General features: G+C 42.6%; 3 protein-coding genes across 6 annotated transcripts; 2 read left to right on the top strand and 1 right to left on the bottom strand.

The window, feature by feature from the left end:
* Positions 1-498: 498 nt before the first annotated feature.
* On the top strand, positions 499-5,647 carry LOC119769348. Its single transcript, XM_038261382.1, has 4 exons — positions 499-1,454; positions 1,531-1,903; positions 4,275-4,901; positions 5,177-5,647. The coding sequence occupies exons 1-4, from the start codon at positions 499-501 to the stop codon at positions 5,645-5,647; spliced, it is 2,427 nt and encodes an 808-aa protein (XP_038117310.1).
* LOC6048050 (nitric oxide synthase-interacting protein homolog) lies at positions 5,155-17,030 on the top strand. 4 transcript variants are annotated; one of them, XM_038260156.1, is made up of 5 exons: positions 5,155-5,668; positions 15,872-16,063; positions 16,132-16,656; positions 16,719-16,827; positions 16,885-17,030. In XM_038260156.1, the coding sequence occupies exons 2-5, from the start codon at positions 15,888-15,890 to the stop codon at positions 16,954-16,956; spliced, it is 882 nt and encodes a 293-aa protein (XP_038116084.1). In that variant the 5' UTR covers positions 5,155-5,668; positions 15,872-15,887; the 3' UTR covers positions 16,957-17,030. The 4 variants fall into 4 exon arrangements, with proteins under 4 accessions (XP_038116084.1, XP_038116083.1, XP_038116082.1 ...); XM_038260155.1 differs by having other exon boundaries at positions 15,862-16,063; XM_038260154.1 differs by lacking the exon at positions 5,155-5,668 and adding an exon at positions 15,742-15,808.
* Positions 7,084-10,749, bottom strand: LOC6048048 (b(0,+)-type amino acid transporter 1). Its single transcript, XM_038260152.1, is given in 5 exon segments — positions 7,084-7,216; positions 7,282-7,755; positions 7,758-8,195; positions 8,260-8,835; positions 10,633-10,749. Coding segments are annotated over 4 exon segments (1,455 nt in total). The 5' UTR covers positions 8,738-8,835; positions 10,633-10,749; the 3' UTR covers positions 7,084-7,151.
* Positions 17,031-17,478: the final 448 nt, after the last annotated feature.

Here is a 17,478-nt window from a genome sequence, read left to right as displayed (position 1 = left end):
GTGAATTGCTAGGAAAGCTACAGAAAAAAGTGCTGCAAAGTTTTTTGGTGAAATTAAAAGAAGGAAAAATCAAGAAGCGCAACCCTGCTGCATACACAGCCCCCTCTCTAGTGCCGTTTTTGGGCGTCTGCACCCCATGTTAGGGGCGGCCCAAACGGACTAGGTGGTCGATTCCTTCTACCCGTGAGCGGCTGTTCCCCACGTTAGGGGCGGCTCGAAAGAAGTGGCCGACATCCCCCCCCCCACCCTTCTTTGAGCGTCTGTTCCCCAGGTTAGGGCGGCTCAAAGAAACCGGTGTCCTGCTCTATCGTCGAGGTAAGCGTCTGTTCTCCAGGTTAGGGGCGGCTTACAGCAGATAGAGTTCGGACCCCCACCCTCCCCCATCGAGCGTCTGTTCCCCAGGTTAGGGGCGGCTCGAAACAGCGTCTGTACCCCAGGTTAGGGGCGGCTGAGTAAAAGTCCTTGTGTCGGCGTGGGACTGTAAACAGTACCGGCACGATGGTCCTCCGGCGAGACAGGGGGTTGGTGCAGGCCACACGAACCCGCCGTAAAACACCAGTGCAGGAAGCACACGATGCGAGCCGGACCAATCGGCACGGAACTGGACATCATATGAGGTCCCACGATTGGAAGCTCGGGACGTGGGATTGCAGGTCTCTCAAATTTGACGGGAGCATCCGCATACTTTCCGACATATTGAGGGTCCGCAAGTTCAGCATCGTAGCGCTGCAGGAGGTTGGCTGGATAGGCGCGGAAGAGGTACAAGCGTACCCAAGGATTGGCTGTACAATCTACCAGAGCCGCGGCGAAAACAAGAGGCTGGGAACAGCCTTTATAGTGCTGGGCGAAATGCGCGATCGCGTGATTGGGTGGACCCCGCTCACCGACCGAATGTGCGTGCTGAGGATTAAAGGCCGTTTCTTCAACATTAGCATCATAAACGTGCACAGCCCGCACTCAGGAAGCGAAGATGACGACAAGGACGCATTTTACGAGCAGCTGAACTGGACGTACAACAGCTGCCCAAAACATGACGTCAAAATCGTCATCGGAGATTTTAACGCTCAGGTTGGCCAGGAGGAGGAATTCAGACCGGTGATAGGAAAGTTCAGCGCCCACGTACGCACGAACGAAAACGGCCTGCGACTGATCGACTTCGCCACCTCCAAAAACATGGCCGTACGAAGTACCTGCTTCCAGCACAACCTCCGAGACAAGTACACCTGGAGATCACCGCAAGGAACGGAATCACAAATCGACCACGTCGTAATCGACGGTAGACACTTTTCCGACATCATCGACGTCAGGACCTATCGCGGCGCCAACGTCGACTCGGACCACTATCTGGTGATGGTGAAAATGCGCCAACGACTTTCCCTGGCGAAAAGCGTTCGGTACCGCCGCCCTCCGCGGTTGGATCTGGAGCGGCTTAAGTTACCGGAAGTCGCATCCCGGTACGCGCATTCGCTGGAGGCTGCGTTGCCAGGGAGGGTGAGCTGTTGGGAGCTCCCTCGAGGACTGCTGGAGGAGCGTCAAGGCAGCCATCACCAACGCAGCAGAAAGCACCATCGGATTTGTGGAACGAGGACGACGGAACGATTGGTTCGACGAGGAGTGTCGAGCGATTTTGGAGGAGAAGAATGCAGCACGGAGGGCAATGCTGCAGTACAATCTCCGTGATTACGAGGAGGCGTATGGACAGAAGCGAAGGCAGCAGCACCAGCTCTTCCGAGCAAAAGTGCGCCACCAGGAAGAGTTGGAGTTTGAGGACATGGAGCAGCTGCATCGCTCAAACGAAACGCGCAAGTTCTACAAGAAGCTCAACGGATCCCGAAACGGCTTCACGCCGCGAGTCGAAATGTGCCGGGATAAAAATGGAGCTATCTTGACGAACGAGCGTGAGGTGATTGACAGGTGGAAGCAGCACTTCGATGAACACCTGAATAGCGCAGAAGCAGAGGCAGGGGTCCAAGGCGGCAGGAGAGAGGACTTCATCGGTACAGCGGGAGAAGGAGAGGAGCCAGTTCCCACGATGAGGGAAGTTAAGGATGCCATCAAGAAGCTGAAGAACAACAAAGCAGCGGGTAAGGATGGTATCGGTGCTGAACTCATCAAGATGGGCCCGGAGAAGCTGGCGTCCTGTCTGCGCCGACTGATAGTCAGGGTCTGGGAGTCAGAACAGCTACCGGAGGAGTGGAAAGAGGGAGTAATATGCCCGATCTACAAGAAGGGGGACAAGTTAGATTGTGAGAACTACCGTGCTCGGGGCAAGACAGTGAGCAAGGGAGTTACTCTTGTTACTCTAAGTTCCTCCCGTTTCCTCTACTTTGCTCCCGTTGCTCAGAAATTTTACTTTTGACAGTTTCCGATCTCATTCTTCTTGGTTGCTCTACATTCCTCCCGATTCCTCCCGATTGCTCCCGTTTGCTCTCGGTTGCTCTGGTTGCTTCAGGAGAAATCTCTCTGAAGAGAGCAAAAAATGAGAGAAGAGTAAAACAACAAAATGACATTTCGTTGTTTATTTACACATTTTCCAGATTGAGTCGACTCGCTCAAAGAAATTTGTCGAATATTTTCTGTTCCTAGTCTGACTTGATTCCTAGATTCTTTAAGCCCCTGGCCAGGTTGCCTGGCAAGATTGGCCATATTGTACTGGAAGTGTCCCGCGTAGGCCGACGGCGGATACAGAATCGATGAAGCCTCCGTAAAGAATCTATCGCATCTTCGGTACTTTTAACTCCCGGCGTACGGATGTGTAGGCGGCAAGGACGAAAGGCAATCCGACGGTGGCAACGACAGCTAAAAAGTCATCCGCGGCAAGTTGGTACTGATTGTCGGGTTGGGAAGGAAACAAAAAAGGGCCTCCAGAGGCTGGTCGGTGTCCAGTTTCCGGTCGAAAGTACCGATCCGGAAACTGTTCGGCAATAGCAGCGGGGATTTGAAAGAGAAGCAAGTTTCAATAACGAAATGGACAAGAAAAAAACGTGCTACATTCCAACCGCCAGACCACGTCTGCTCTGGTCAACCTGAGGCGTTGTGTAAGGCACCCTGGCGAATCCCTCAGCATCGAGCTATCACGTTCTGGTGGTGATGATCGAAATGCTGCACAGTTGGGGGGGATTTCGCTGCTGTATTTGTGGCGCGGTGTGCCATCAGATCTACTAGGGCACCTGGCGTTGTGGGCAATGCCGAGGTCGGCGCGCATCTGGTCCCTAAGGTTACGCTCGTTTCCTGCGTACTCGGTCCACGCTCCTGTTCGAACCATGAGTTTCTACCACAGGATCGGTCAGGGCTATGATAGAACGATGCTGAAACTCCTTGACGATCTTGATTTCAATTTGGACGTTTTGCTTTACCGCGACTATTCCCTCAAGCAAATGGCCATTCTTGACGCTTCGGAATAGAGCAAGTGAATCGGAAGTTATCCCAGATGCGCTAAGATGGGAATCGACTGTACGGGGAGGATTAGAGTACGCGGTGCTCATGTACAAAAAAGCATCTGCTTTGCTGAAGGATTGTGGGTCATTTTACTTTGAGTAGAGAGAGTTCGAGTTTGCACTAGCAAGGCCCAGGCTGGCACGAATCAAAAAACCCCCACCCCACCCCTCGGAAAACCAATTTTATTTATCAACACAAGAGTAGAATAATTACATTCGCATTATATTACAACATAATCTGTCAGCATATTACCACGGAAACACGATTTCTAGGTAACCTTTTCCACCTTCTGCACTCGTGCCCGACCAACGGTGCACTTGTCCTTGGCCTTGGTCAGTACATCGGTTAGTACGGTCATGTCAGTTCAGTTAGATGTCCAAGGGAGTCAGTAGCTCTTGCAATTGATGCGCCTCGCTCCATGACCGTTCCAACATTGTGTTCCCGCACGGAACCATATTCCCAAGCATGATCTGGAGGAGGAGGAAGATAAAAAAAATAGATGTGCAATGCTCGAGTAAAATTGTGCGAAAGTTCCCCAGCCCGGTTGAAAATTTCTCCTTGATACTTACCAGAACTTGATGCTTAGATGCAGCGGGTTGCCGAGCAAGATTTTCCGGCATTAACAGCACCATTTAACTTTTTTTAAATGTTTTATATACAAAAACAAGAAAATAGTGCACTTTCAATAGGCACAATCGAAACGACAAAAAACAGAAAGACATCAGATGCGAATGGAGAGAAACGTCAACAATGTCAAAAGTGACATTTCTCAACAGCCAGAATGGCGTTTCTCTCGTTTCTCTAAATTTCTCTCGTTTTCTCCCGTTTGCTCCCAGAGCAACTCTCGTTTGTTCTGGTTTTTTCACTGTCTTGCCCCGAGCTACCGTGCCATCACAATCCTCAACGCGGCCTACAAAGTGTTCTCCCAGATCCTCTTCAGCCGCCTATCGCCAATAGCGGAAGGTTTTGTTGGAAGTTATCAAGCCGGATTCGTCATGGGGAGATCAACAACCGACCAAATCTTCACTGTGCGACAAATCCTCCAAAAGTGTCGCGAGTACCAAGTCCCCACGCACCACCTTTTCATCGACTTCAAAGCCGCGTACGACTCAGTCGATCGCGAAGAGCTATGGAAAATTATGGACGAGAACGGTTTTCCCGGGAAGCTGATCAGACTGATCAAGATGACGATGGATGGGGCTAGGTGTTGTGTGAAGATATCGGGTGCGGAATCGGACTCGTTTACTTCACTTGGGGGGCTTCGGCAAGGCGATGGGATCTCTTGTCTTTGTTTCAATGTCGTGCTAGAAGGTGTTATGAGACGAGCGGGCTTCAATATGCGGGGCACGATCTTCAGCAAGTCCAACCAGTTCATCTGCTTCGCCGACGACATGGACATTGTTGGCAGAACGTTCAAGGCGGTTGCGGATGCGTACACCGACTTGAAGCGGGAAGCAGAGAAGGTTGGGCTAAGGGTGAATGTGGCGAAGACAAAGTACCTGCTGGCAGGAGGAACCGAGTCCCTTAGGGCTCGCATTGGACCAAGCGTTACAATCGACGGGGACGAATTCGAGGTAGTGGAGGAGTTTGTATACCTCGGATCGTTGGTAACGTCGGACAACAGCTGCAGCAGGGAAATTCGGAGGCGCATCATCGCTGGAAGTCGTGCCTATTTCGGTCTTCACAAGAGCCTAAGGTCCCGGAAATTCTCCTACATACGAAGTGTTCCATCTACAAGTCGCTGATAAGACCGGTCGTCCTCTACGGGCACGAGACGTGGACAATGCTCGAAGAGGACTTACGAGCGCTAAACGTCTTCGAACGTCGAGTGCTAAGGACCATCTTTGGCGGCGTATATGAGAACGACGGATGGCGGCGGAGAATGAACCACGAACTTGCACAACTCTACAACGAACCAAGCATCCGGAAAGTCGCGAAGGCTGGACGGTTGCAGTGGGCGGGTCATGTTGCAAGGATGCCGGAACGAGCCGACCACTTGAGCCAACGGAACCAGAAGATCAATCCTGCGAAGTTGGTGTTTGTGTCGGAGCCGGTAGGAACAAGACGTAGGGGGGTGCAACGTGCGAGGTGGGTGGACCAAGTGGAGAGCGATTTAGAAAGTGTGGGTGCGCCGCGAAATTGGAGAAATGCAGCCATGGACCGAGCTTGTTGGCGGAGAATCGTGCAGCAGGCCAAGCTAATGGTGTAGCGCCAATAAAAGTAAAGTAAAGTAAGTAACACGCAATACATGCGCACGTAGATAACTCTATAGGGGCAGGGGCCAGAATGGACCACCCTTGGTTTTGGGCTTTAGAATGGATATAGACTAGGGTGACAAGAAAAATTTGAAATTTTGGAAAATCTTAAAAGGGGTACGTTAAAATGAAACTTTTTAGGACAAATTGTACTTTTCAAAAAAAAAAAAAAAAAATTATTGACTCATTGCATGTACATTTGACCTTAGATTATGTTCAAATGGTGTTTTTCGGAATTGCAAAAAAAAAAAACGTTGTATGGAACTCGTTGCAAAACTTGTTTTTTTTTTTACACTCATCGTATTTATCCAACTCAGTAAACCTCGTGTCTGAAAAAATCCCCTTTCGCAACTTGTTGCATAAACTACTATTCTATACTCAAATCGATCAAAATAGTGGAAGAAATCCGTAATTTCTACAACTAACTTTAGTTAGTTGCTGAAGTCGAATTGAGTGAAAATACTTTTTTAAATAACTTTGATAGTTGTACAAATTTGTTGCCGAATTATTCAATAGTTATAAAATACTTTTCAACAAGTATGCTTGGGATTCCCGACTTTTTGACAAAAAAAAAATCAAAATTCCCGTTTTTTCCTTAATTTTTTGGGGAATTTGGCGAATTCCCGACTTTTTTGATTTCCCGGCTTGAGTGGCCACCATGAATCCGGAAGATTTTAAACCTACAAAATTGAAGAGTAGCAGCACAAGACCGAGATAGAGGAGGGGCTTCTTGCTACAGCATGAGTACATGAGAGCATTTTTGGATGCATATTTAATGCTTTCTTATTCCGCGTCTTGGAAATATATTTTTCATGTAGAACATTATTCATTCTTATGAGAACTTAAAATTTACGTCGGTGTTAGTAAAGTGCTTGTTTTGGTTTAAAAAAACAATACATTTAAAACATCTTTCGCTCTCCAAATGTCGTCGTTAAGTTCAAATGGCTAGTCAGAACAACTTCTAGCTCCCGGTGAACTGATGACGAACTACATCTACAGTGGGAATAGAAAACGTCAATAGGAAAACCCCCGGATTTTGATTTAGTTGAATATTATGTCCGCTTTACATGATACACTCAACCCCCGGTGGTTGGTCACTTTTTCGTTTGACACTTTTTTAGTTTGCCCCCGTTGCAACGCGTTGGTTGGTCAAAGTCAAACTAAAAAGTGACGAACTGTCACTTTATACACGGCGCTCACGCACACTATCAAAACAAACGTTTGATAGTGTGTGTGAACTCCGTGTAAAAGGAGTGTCAAACTAAAAAGTGATCCCGTTAGTTTGACAACAGTTGGTGTCAAACCAACGGGTTTTGAGTGTAGTTGTTGAGATTTGCATTCAAATGCTTTTTTGAAGCACTGATGAAATATTGGCCCAAAACTCTAAATGTTATCTAAAGTGTCAAATCTTTGTTTTATTACAAATAACTTTTCTTAGGCACAATATCTTAGGCAAATTTAGTCCACCTTTTCCGAGGTGGGAACGACTTCATACAGCACCTGCAACAGATAGGTCACTTTATCTGGAAGAGTAAAGAGGCAATTAAAAATCATGTACTGCGACAACTCCATACATGCAATCTCTCACCCATCCACTTTGGTCGAATGCCGTAGTACACGAACGGCGTGTAGACGGCCACTCCGCTCAGAATGAACCCGACGGCGAAGAAATACTTGGGCGATGGATCGCTCACGATCGGAACCACCGACAGGAAGACCGAAACGGCCAGCGCAAAGATGGGCACAAACAGCGGCACCTTGTACGGCCGGTGGACGTTCGGCTGGGTACGTCGCAGCGTTAGCAGCGCGATAAAGGCCGACCCGTAGAAGAACCAGATCAGGAAGGAGGCCAGCTCGATGAGCGTTTCGATGTTGCCGACCATGATGAAGGCGAACGCCAGGATGCCCTGCATGATGACCGCCGGAACGGGCGTTGCTCGACGCACGTGGATGTAGGAGAGGGGTTCCAGCATCTGGCCTTCCTGGCTGGCGACGTAGCAGAGCCGCGTGACGCCGAACTGGATGCTGAGGGCGCAACCGAACGTTGACAGGGCGACTCCCAGGGAATGAGGAAGGAGAAGGAGCCCAAGGTGCGGGCGCCAAAGTCCAGTCCGACTGCTTCCGAGTTGATCATTTCCTCTGGCGAGAGCACCGTCATGTACGCCATGTTCATAAACACGTAGAGGCCGGTAATGATGGGCACGGCGATCACGATGGATCGGGGAATGTTCACTTCCGGTTTCTTGATTTCCTCGGTGATGGTGGTAACGCTGGACCACCCGTCGTACGCCCACAGGCCATTGTAGAAGGCGAGTGCGATGTTACCCGGGCTGAAGTTGGTACCGGCGAAGCCTCGCGACAGGTTCTCGACATTGCCGATCGCTAGCTGGTAGATACCACCAAAGATCACGATCAAGCAAGCGAATACCTTGCAGAAGCCGAAGATGTTGTTGATTCGGACGTAGAGCTTGACGCTGCTTACGTTGATGTAGGTGATGATTCCTGTTGAATTGAACAGGTGGTGAATTGTTACGGCACTCTTGACGTCGGATGATGGAGTACCTACCTAAACCTAACAGAGCTACCAGCTTGATAAGATTGTGGAGATCCTCTTTGGGCAAGCTCTCCAGTCCGAGCACGTTGATGAACGGCAAGATTGAGTATTCGGCAAAGGTGAGGATGATCACGGCGATCTCCGCGGGTCGTAGCACCACCACGTAAACCCAGGCGCAGATAAACGACGGAAGTGGACCCCAGTATCGGTGCGATTTCTTGAACGCCTCAATGAGATACGCGTACTCCGCTCCGGATCGTGGCACGATAGTTCCCAGTTCGGCGAAGCAAAGCGCTCCCAGCAGCGAGATGACACCGCAAACGGCCCACACCACCAGGCAGAACCCGACACTGCCGGAGTATTTGAGCGCACCGGTTGGGGATACGAAGATACCGGAACCGATCATTACGCTGATGATCACGTTGATGGCGGACATTAGTCCCATCTCGCGTTTAAGGCCGCCGCCTTTGGGCTCAGCTATGTGCGTCATTTCGGGTGTTTTTAAAGTTCGGGAGATTCCTGTGGCTCACTGCCGGATCAGCATGGCTTTGTCGGGGCGATGTAGGTTCTGGCGTGGTTCGTTGCGTACTGCAAAGAGAGACAAGCCACGTGCGCCACCGTGGTTAAGGAACATCAGATAAGAAGCTTGCGGTTAGAGGGGTGGGAGGGCGACCTTGTCGAGAGACTTAACAAAGAGGAAGATGCTGGTAGGATGTTATCAGTTGGAGATAGCTCTCTGTGCAGGGGTCGTCGTACGTCAGCGAACTGCGCTGTTTAGAAATATGTAAAATCTTCCAGAGCGTGGCAATTGGATACTGTTGTTTAGTTGAGTCTATTGAGGGTTGATAAGAGGGCGATAACAGTATTGTCAGCTTATCATAATCGATTATGGCTTATGGAGTGGTGGTGGGACGAGTAGGATTTGGGGCAGGTTCATGGCGCGACTTCGTAATGTGATCGGCCAATTGTGAAGCAACTGAAAAGCTTGGTATCAGTTGAGCTTTGACCTGCTCTTGTCAAAACGTTGTGAAATGATTGATTGATTCAATTTTGTGACGCGTAAATTGGGCTTGCGTAGAACGGAGACTTCTTTTCCACATAGTTTCCAGGTCGGCAAACTGTGGGTGCCCCTGAATTGACAAAGTTTAAATCGCTGAACTAATCAATTGTATTAGAGCTAATTGAATTTTGGCTAGGCTTGATTCGTTAACAGTTAAATTTGCCTAGCGCTTCAAATCACCTTCTCTTTTTTGATGATACACACAATTTTATGTTTGTCAAATATCAAGCATTTCAAAGTGGGGCACGTGCTGGGCTGAAGCATGGTAAATAAAACAAGTTCTTGAAACGGTTCTGTTGGTACCGAGCTGGCTGGTTGCTCATTACGAGAACCGGAAAATGCTCTTTGCTGATATCGCGTTGGGACAGCGTTGTGAAGATGAAAGTTGGTTCAATTAGTGTGTTGCAGGAACAAACCAATTGAAAAGTTGATTAAAATCGTCACATAACGAAGGTATGGCGGTTTAGCCTTTCAAGAAAAAAATTCTTTTGCTCGGGCGATCTGGACCGCACTGTTAGAAAGGAATGTAATCCCAATGAGAATTTTGGCTCGAGAAACATCCATGTGTTAACTAATCTCACCGTTCAGAACAAAAAATATTGAAAAATGCTACTTTTCGACACAGGTGCTCAAAAGTTCAACTTTTCAGCACTAGTATTGAAAGGTATACCCGACGGAATGGCAAAAAAAGCACTTTTCATTACTGTTTGTAATTTTTTTTACAATTGCAAATTACATACTTAAGACGAAATATAGAAATCGAACAGTGTATGACCCTATAAATAGTCAAAAAAGTTCTTAAATAAAATGTTCTACTATTAAATCCGGACTAAACACACTCCAACAAATAATGAATAAATCTTTTTCTGTTATATTTACATCAACATTATTTGAACAAATTGTGCTCCGAAAGGTCGACATGAGTTCATCATAAGTATTCAAAAAAACACACTGCGTAAACATTGAAACCGATAAGGAAGGACTTCTCCTGTCACGGAAAATAACTTTCTCTCCATTCATTTCACTTCTGAGTGATTCGCTCCAGAAACTCTCCCGGCGCTGATAACTTATTCAAACACAGAGCAAACACACTGATAATCACTTCGTCATCGAACACTGCCCCCTGGTCAGCTTTCATGTTCCAGTAGGTACATATTCCAGGCAGCACTTCACACATTGCCTCTAATCCTAATCACTAACCACAGTTCGATAACTGCTGCTGCTGCTGCTAACGACCAGCGTAATTTGGACAAATTGTGAAGAAGGCTTCAACGCGACGTTTAATCACTAATCCTATCAATCACTCCACTCAATGGCAGTCGTACCTTAATGTCCACTGAGGACTCCAACAAAAAAGCAGTAGCGGATACCGGCGAATCCGGGTTTCACGCCCGAGTCCACGAGGTTGACGAGTCGAGCGCGTAATTCGTACTGAGGCGCGCGCATTCTTTCGGCCTAGACTAGAAGCCGCACCGTTCGCTCTTTCTCTCGCGCCGTGGCGGCCAAACGGACCACGTGGTTCCCGGTTTTAGTTGTGTGGCAGCGTCCGTTGATAACGAGGCACTTGATGAACTCTGAATGGAACATTCTTCTCATTGAAAGATGAATTTGGCCGCGTGAGAACCATTTAGATTAGAGAGATGAAAGGGGAAACCTTTTTTGGACTGTGATTTTTATTGAATAAAGTGCAAACCTTGAATGGAGGAATTAAAAGAATTTTTTCATTCATTTGATGAAGACAGAAAATGTACAGTAAGTTTGTTATGTTCATATCGAGTGTTTGATTGGTGATGATGAATTGAATTTGAATTTATTTTGTATTGTTACTGCCCTTCAGGTTAGAGACCCTAAATAGGGAGACTGGTCTAAGCTTGCTAAATCGATCTGGCAACGTATGTTTTGAGCTTGGCAACACTGATAAGTTTTGCTGGGCGTAAAGGCAAATGCTCGTTTGGATACGTCAAACTCGCGTCTGTTTGGGTACGTCAAATTCACTTCGTCCAGTCTCCCTATTTAGGATCTCTACTTCAGGTGCGATAATACCTTGGGTAATACAAGCACATTTCCTTTTGTCTTTTTCACTTTTTTTGTCCCGTCTTATTCAGTCTGTTTTATTTTCATACAATTCTGGAAGGATATAATTCGAAGGGGGGAAGGATAACTAGTTTTGAGAAATACGAAAGGGGTTAAGAGGTTTGTCTGCGTTTTTGGTATTTTTTTTTAAAGAAATCTCGCTTACTTTTTCAAAAGGTCCTATGTACATAGGGAACCCATGGCGCATTGGTTGTTTTAAAAAGGTATCTAAAAATAATATGTGCGAAATTTTTTGCCTGCCAACAAAATGTATTTCCTGGAAAATATTTCCCTGTAGTTAATATAAGAATAATTATTGTACTTGTGAAGCACAAATATTATTTTAATTATCAACAAACAATGTATACAGGTTATATTGCAGTTCACAATGTCTCACCTTTTGATCTTCACAGATCACAAAAATTCGATTTCAATCTTGAGATATTCAATAAAAACAAACAAAAAAAAAACAGCCTGAAAATTGATATAAGTGCGACAACTGGCCAGAGGGATTTCAGGTCAGAATGCGTTGGACACAGGTACAAGCAATTTGTAAAAGAAAGGTATTTTATCCTCTATTTGACCATCGGAAAAGTGTCCCCCGAGCGGCCACTCTGGTTCCGGACCGATCCGAATTATCCGACGGTTTTGTTCCGAAACGCTTCTACTCTAAAATGACAATAAAACATGTGTAAACAATGTTTTTTTTGACGGAAAATTTTTATAGGAAAATTTTTAGTTGGTGTTTTTTTAACATAAAAAAAACAATTTCTGCAAAAAAAGGTTTGAAAAACTCATGTTTCGTATAGTTTTACATAAATAAGGAAATTCATTTTAATATAAATTTACCAAACAATGTTATCAAAAGTTAAAAATCACTTCAAGTGTGTTGGAGGCACTTTAAAATGACAAACATTTACAACATTTAATAGAATGCTTTATCAAAAATCAATCAAACTTAGTAGATTAATGGGGTGTACGGACAATTTTTTGGCCTTTGATTGGGACAAATAAGTAAATTATATTTGTCATTCCTTTATCATTTTTTTTGGCAAATCAATGTCAGCGTCTAAATGAGGACATTCTCCCGCGTCGATTGTAATAAATGGGAACTTTACAAAAAATAGGGATTATAACAGCGAATAATGTTTCCGAGATCGAGTGTAAGGGGGGTCAATAAAAGAAAAAAAAAATGCGCGGACAAAAACTATTAACAATATTTCTACCAGCCTCCATAAATTAAAACGAGCCCAAAGATGTTAAAACCATAGACTATGTTCAAACTTTGTTTTGAATGTTTTTAGTCGAATGCATTATTAAAAGCAATTATTAAAAAAAAACACTTTTTTTACAGCGGGAGCTGTAAATAGATTTTAAAATGTTCGCCATTTTTACACTGCTTGTAAGTTTTGATAAGTAAGTTAGATCTTGAAAATTCTTAATCCACAAGAAAGGTCATTTCAGAACCTTTCTAAAAATATATAATATGACAGGTTTTCATGCAAAAACTACCCTTTTTTGCAAATTGTAAAATTTATATGTCGGGAATTCTGAGCTTTTTTAACTCTTGAATAAATTTAGTAATATTTTGTACAATTTTCAAATTGAATTCACTCATTTCTGCTTTAGTAAATTACTTTAAATTTAAGGTTATTTTCAGTATTTCAATATATTTGAGTATGAAAATGCTGTTTAAGACCTTTAAAATCTTTATGAATATTGGAGTCTTTGACACAGATTTTCATATTTTTTTATGAATCAAATGATCGCTTTTAATTTTTGTTTACAAAACAAGAGATAAAGTTGATGAAAAACTAATATAAAAATAGAGCGTAATGGCCAGCTTAGAATTATGATTCTATTCCATTTTGTCACATAATTGAATATTTGAAACAGGATTCGAACTTGAGTTTGACAATAGTTTTTTTTTGGGTAAGGCAAATATTTTTCAAAGCCCCCCCTCCCTTCAAAAATGGTCTGAAAAATCAGGGGGCAAAAAAATATTTTTTCGAAACACTTCAAAATTTTAATGAAAATTAAAGTTTAACCAACTGAAAACCAGTTAAAATGCATTTTCCCGCGTTTATAATCATATTTAGCATGTTTTTTTTCATAAAATTATTTTTATTAGATCTATTTATTTAGCATGTTTGAACTTCTTTGAAAACATTTTAAATTTTCATGAAATACCAATGTACAGTCCCACGAGAAAAAATTTTTTGGGGAAAAAAAATTCCGTCAATACCTCGATATTTCCAAAACTAATGATTGAAAAGCAACGTTACGCCTGTAAAAAGCATTTTAATACACTTTTTTTTATCCAAATGTTGAAGCCTAGGCTTGTAATTTAAATTTTATATACATATTTTTTTAATTTTTTTGCCACCCTCGACTTTGGTCAGAGCCGAGGGACATAACTTTGAAAAATATTTGCAACGGCCTAAATATTTGTAATTGTTTAACTAAATTCATTAAGTAATTTGAAATGTGTGTTTTTTTTTCAAATGTTGCCCTTGAACTTTTTTTTTGTGAGTATGGGTAAATTAGCTACCATAGATAAAGCTTGATTTTCAGTTTGCGGAAAACTTAAATATCGAATAAAATCCAAAATTGAAAAAGATTTTTACGTTTTGAAAACATAAAGAAAATATTGAAATTGCAAAAAACTAATCCAAGAAATTTTGAGTTCTTGCATAATTATTTAAAAAAATTGTCTCTTCAAACAGTCGCTTAAAATAAGTGGGAAAACATAAAATCATATCAAACTGAATTTTCATGGAAAAAAAGTTAAATACATTGATTAAAAAAATCAATATCAAAAATTACATAATTAAAAAAAGCACTTGGCAAAAACATTTTCTTTTATGAATTCCTTGACATTTTTCTAAATCCTTTGAATGAATAATAACAGCAATTACGTTTTAATCATTCTTTGATTTAAAATGATGATGAAGTTAAAAAAATATCAAAAACTATACGTTTGCCAATTTAAAAAAATACCATGGAAGTTATAAGTATTGTTGAACTTTCGATTATTTTTTCAAAGACTAATTGTTAGTGTTTCTACTCTGAATCATAATAATGAAATTACATGTTTGAAGTTTTCTTTATTATTTGTTGTTTAGTTTCTGTATTTTAAAAAAATGCCTATATTTGGATTTTTTTAAATTAATTGAGATTTTTTTTATCTGTGGTTAATATCTGGAGTTTTTTTTGAAAAGGTTTATTAAACCAAATTTCCAGTTTTTGCTTTTTGGGTGTTTTTGGAACCGCCTTGAGTCAGGGGTATTAAAAACACACAAAAAGCAAAAACTAAAAATTTGGATTATTGGACCTTTTCAAAAAAAAAAAAAAAAAACTCCAGATAGGGACCATCCATAAACCACGTGGACACTTTAGGGGGTATGGCGATTGTCCACGCTCCATACAAAAAGATTTTTTTGTATGGACAATTGTCCACGAAGGGGGTACGAGATTCCCAAAAAAGTGTCCACGTGGTTTATGGATGGTCCCATAATGACTTTTCTTATAGAAAGTTTTTTGTTTGAAATCATTCTTTAGATAAGAAATGCCTATTATTTAAGCATTCTGGAAAAGTCTGGAAAAAAGTCGGGAATTTGAAAATGGAATTTGAGTGGTCACCCTGATAAATGACGGTAAGTCTAGGAGGTCTAATTAAAAAGCTCATTTTTCGAGTAATTTTATAGCCTTTCCTCAGTAAGGTGAGGAAGGCAAAAAGGAAATAATTGCATTTCAGAACACTCGTATTTATCCAACGTTGGAAGAATCCTGCTGAAAAAATAATCTTTTTGCTACAGGTTATGTACATAAAAATCTAGCAAAGCTCTAATTGGGTATTAAAGCCCTAAGTAAATTTTTATGTATAACGGTAAAAAAACACGGTTAAACACCATTTCTGATAACTTTTTTTTCATTTTAATGTTGAATATGAGGTAAAAAAAATTACTGCAATGAAAATGATGGAGAGAATAGTTCTCAGTGAATATCGATGTTGAAGATCGTTGTTGATGAGGCAATATTGTAAAATTTATCACAATCACAAAATATTTGAATGTTGGTTTAAATATAAATGTAAAATTTATCTCTTCGAAAATAATATTAATTTAAAAACGTTCTATTTTGAAAGTTGTCTCCTTGTTTTTTATAAAATTGTACTGCTAAAATTATTCAACCAATTTAATAATTCAAATCTAAAGAGTAAATCTATTTTTCAATAAAATTCCGGCTGCTCGAATTCTTCCGGATGCAAGAAATCGAATGCGTGTATAAATTCGCACCAAACGAGGGGTAATACACATCCAATAAGCGGGCATAAATAACATTAAAGTGCGGGCATTTTCCTCATTGCTTGTCTAGCAACACTGCTGTGAAATGTCAAACTGTGTTGATAAACATTAGTAACAGAAGGTGCAGTTTTTACATTTTCGAAGAAAATTTGCAAAATATAATTAATTTCTCAGAACATTGCAGCTAATTTTCACCAGCAATGACTCGCCACGCCCGGAACTGTACCGCTGGGGCGGTTTACACCTACCACGAGAAGAAAAAGGACGCCGCCTCGTCGGGCTTCGGAACATCGTCCCGTCGCTTGGGGAAAGATTCGGTCAAGAGCTTCGACTGCTGCTCGCTAACGCTGCAGCCGTGCCACAATCCGGTCATCACGTAATTTTATAATTGAATGATTCAAGTTGAATGGTAGGGCATCTTAATTTCTTAAATTTCCCTTACAGTAAGGACGGCTACCTGTTCGACAAGGAAGCCATTCTGACCTACATCATCACCAAGAAGAAGGAACACACCCGGAAGATGAAGGAGTACGAACGCCAGGTGAAGCAGGACGAGGAGGAACAGAACGAGAAGCTCAACGCAGAGAACAAGAAAAAACTGGACAAATTCATCTCCACCGAAAAGAACATTATCAGCACCAAGGTGGCCAACCCGGCCGATGAAATCCCCAGCACCAGCGGTGCCATCTCGAACGTGTCGCTCGGAAAGCGCAAGGAACTGCCCAGCTTCTGGGTTCCGTCGCAAACTCCGGCGGCCAAGATTGCCAGAATCGAGAAACCGGACGGGAAAATTTACTGCCCAATCTCGAACAAGCCGCTCAAGGCGAAGGATCTGATTGACGTGAAGTTTACGCTGGTCAAGGATGCCTCCGACAAGAAGTCACTGATTGCGAAGGAGAATCGGTACATGTGTGCCGTGACGCATGACATTCTGAACAACTCGGTTCCGTGTGCGGTGCTGAAGACGACGTGAGCTTTTGGAATGTAAATTGGTGGAGATGAGGATTAAAACATTTGCTTATTTATTCTAGCGGAGACGTGGTCACGATGGAGTGCGTGGAGAAGCTGATCAAGAAGGACATGATTCATCCTCTAAGTAATGAAAAATTGGAGGAATCTGACATAATTCCATTGGAACGGGTAAATAAAAATTTCTTGATTGTTTTGTAGTGTTCTAATGTTTTGATATACTTTTAGGGAGGTACTGGATTTGCTATTACAAACGACAACCTGCAAGCTAAGGAAGAACGTCCAGCTCTGCAATGTTAAAATAAAATATACTTTACCACTATTTTACATTTAACTTGAAATATATAATAATGTATGTCATGTAGACAGTTTAAGATTTGTCCGTTATTTTCCGAAAATCTAAATTTTGAAATCTTGCAAAGTTTGAGCTTTTCAGCAGTTATTTATGTGGTGAGCATGTTCAATGAATATAAGTTGATCAGTCATTTTATTTATTTTTGTTTGTTTTCTTCTCTAAGGCATGCCGCAGTAATCGTAAGTAAAATTTTTAGAAGCATTTTTTATGTTCATCATCCCGCGAATCGAATTCACGACCGCCGCAAGTCGAAATGCATTCCTTACCGGTAAGGATTCCCAGTAAAAATGGCAAATTTATAGGCCACGTGGTTTATGCACGATCCCTAGTTTTCGAGTTTGGGCATGATAGGGTGTTTCAGGAAGAAAAAAAAAGTTTTTTTTCAGTGTTTTTTTTATCAATCAAAACAGTAAAAATCTTCAAATTTTGAAATGGACGTACACCTTTTGTTGCTCTGAATCTGGTGT

Source organism: Culex quinquefasciatus, chromosome 3 (genome assembly GCF_015732765.1).
Source record: "Culex quinquefasciatus strain JHB chromosome 3, VPISU_Cqui_1.0_pri_paternal, whole genome shotgun sequence".
NCBI lineage: Eukaryota > Metazoa > Arthropoda > Insecta > Diptera > Culicidae > Culex > Culex quinquefasciatus.
Note: the sequence above shows the minus strand (reverse complement) of the source record. Positions and strands in the feature narration are given on the sequence as shown.

What these genes read in the sequence shown, in the direction of transcription:
- LOC119769348 (XM_038261382.1), top strand. Translation starts at nt 499, where the DNA reads ATGGTCCTCCGGCGAGACAGGGGGTTGGTGCAGGCCACACGAACCCGC. An exon ending in TCTTGACGAACGAGCGTGAG is followed by an intron (nt 1,904 to 4,274) that starts GTGATTGACAGG and finishes GTTTGCTCCCAG; the next exon opens with AGCAACTCTCGTTTGTTCTG. An exon ending in TGAAGCGGGAAGCAGAGAAG is followed by an intron (nt 4,902 to 5,176) that starts GTTGGGCTAAGG and finishes TCCATCTACAAG; the next exon opens with TCGCTGATAAGACCGGTCGT.
- LOC6048050 (XM_038260156.1), top strand. Translation starts at nt 15,888, where the DNA reads ATGACTCGCCACGCCCGGAACTGTACCGCTGGGGCGGTTTACACCTAC. An exon ending in TGTGCGGTGCTGAAGACGAC is followed by an intron (nt 16,657 to 16,718) that starts GTGAGCTTTTGG and finishes TATTTATTCTAG; the next exon opens with CGGAGACGTGGTCACGATGG. An exon ending in ACATAATTCCATTGGAACGG is followed by an intron (nt 16,828 to 16,884) that starts GTAAATAAAAAT and finishes ATATACTTTTAG; the next exon opens with GGAGGTACTGGATTTGCTAT.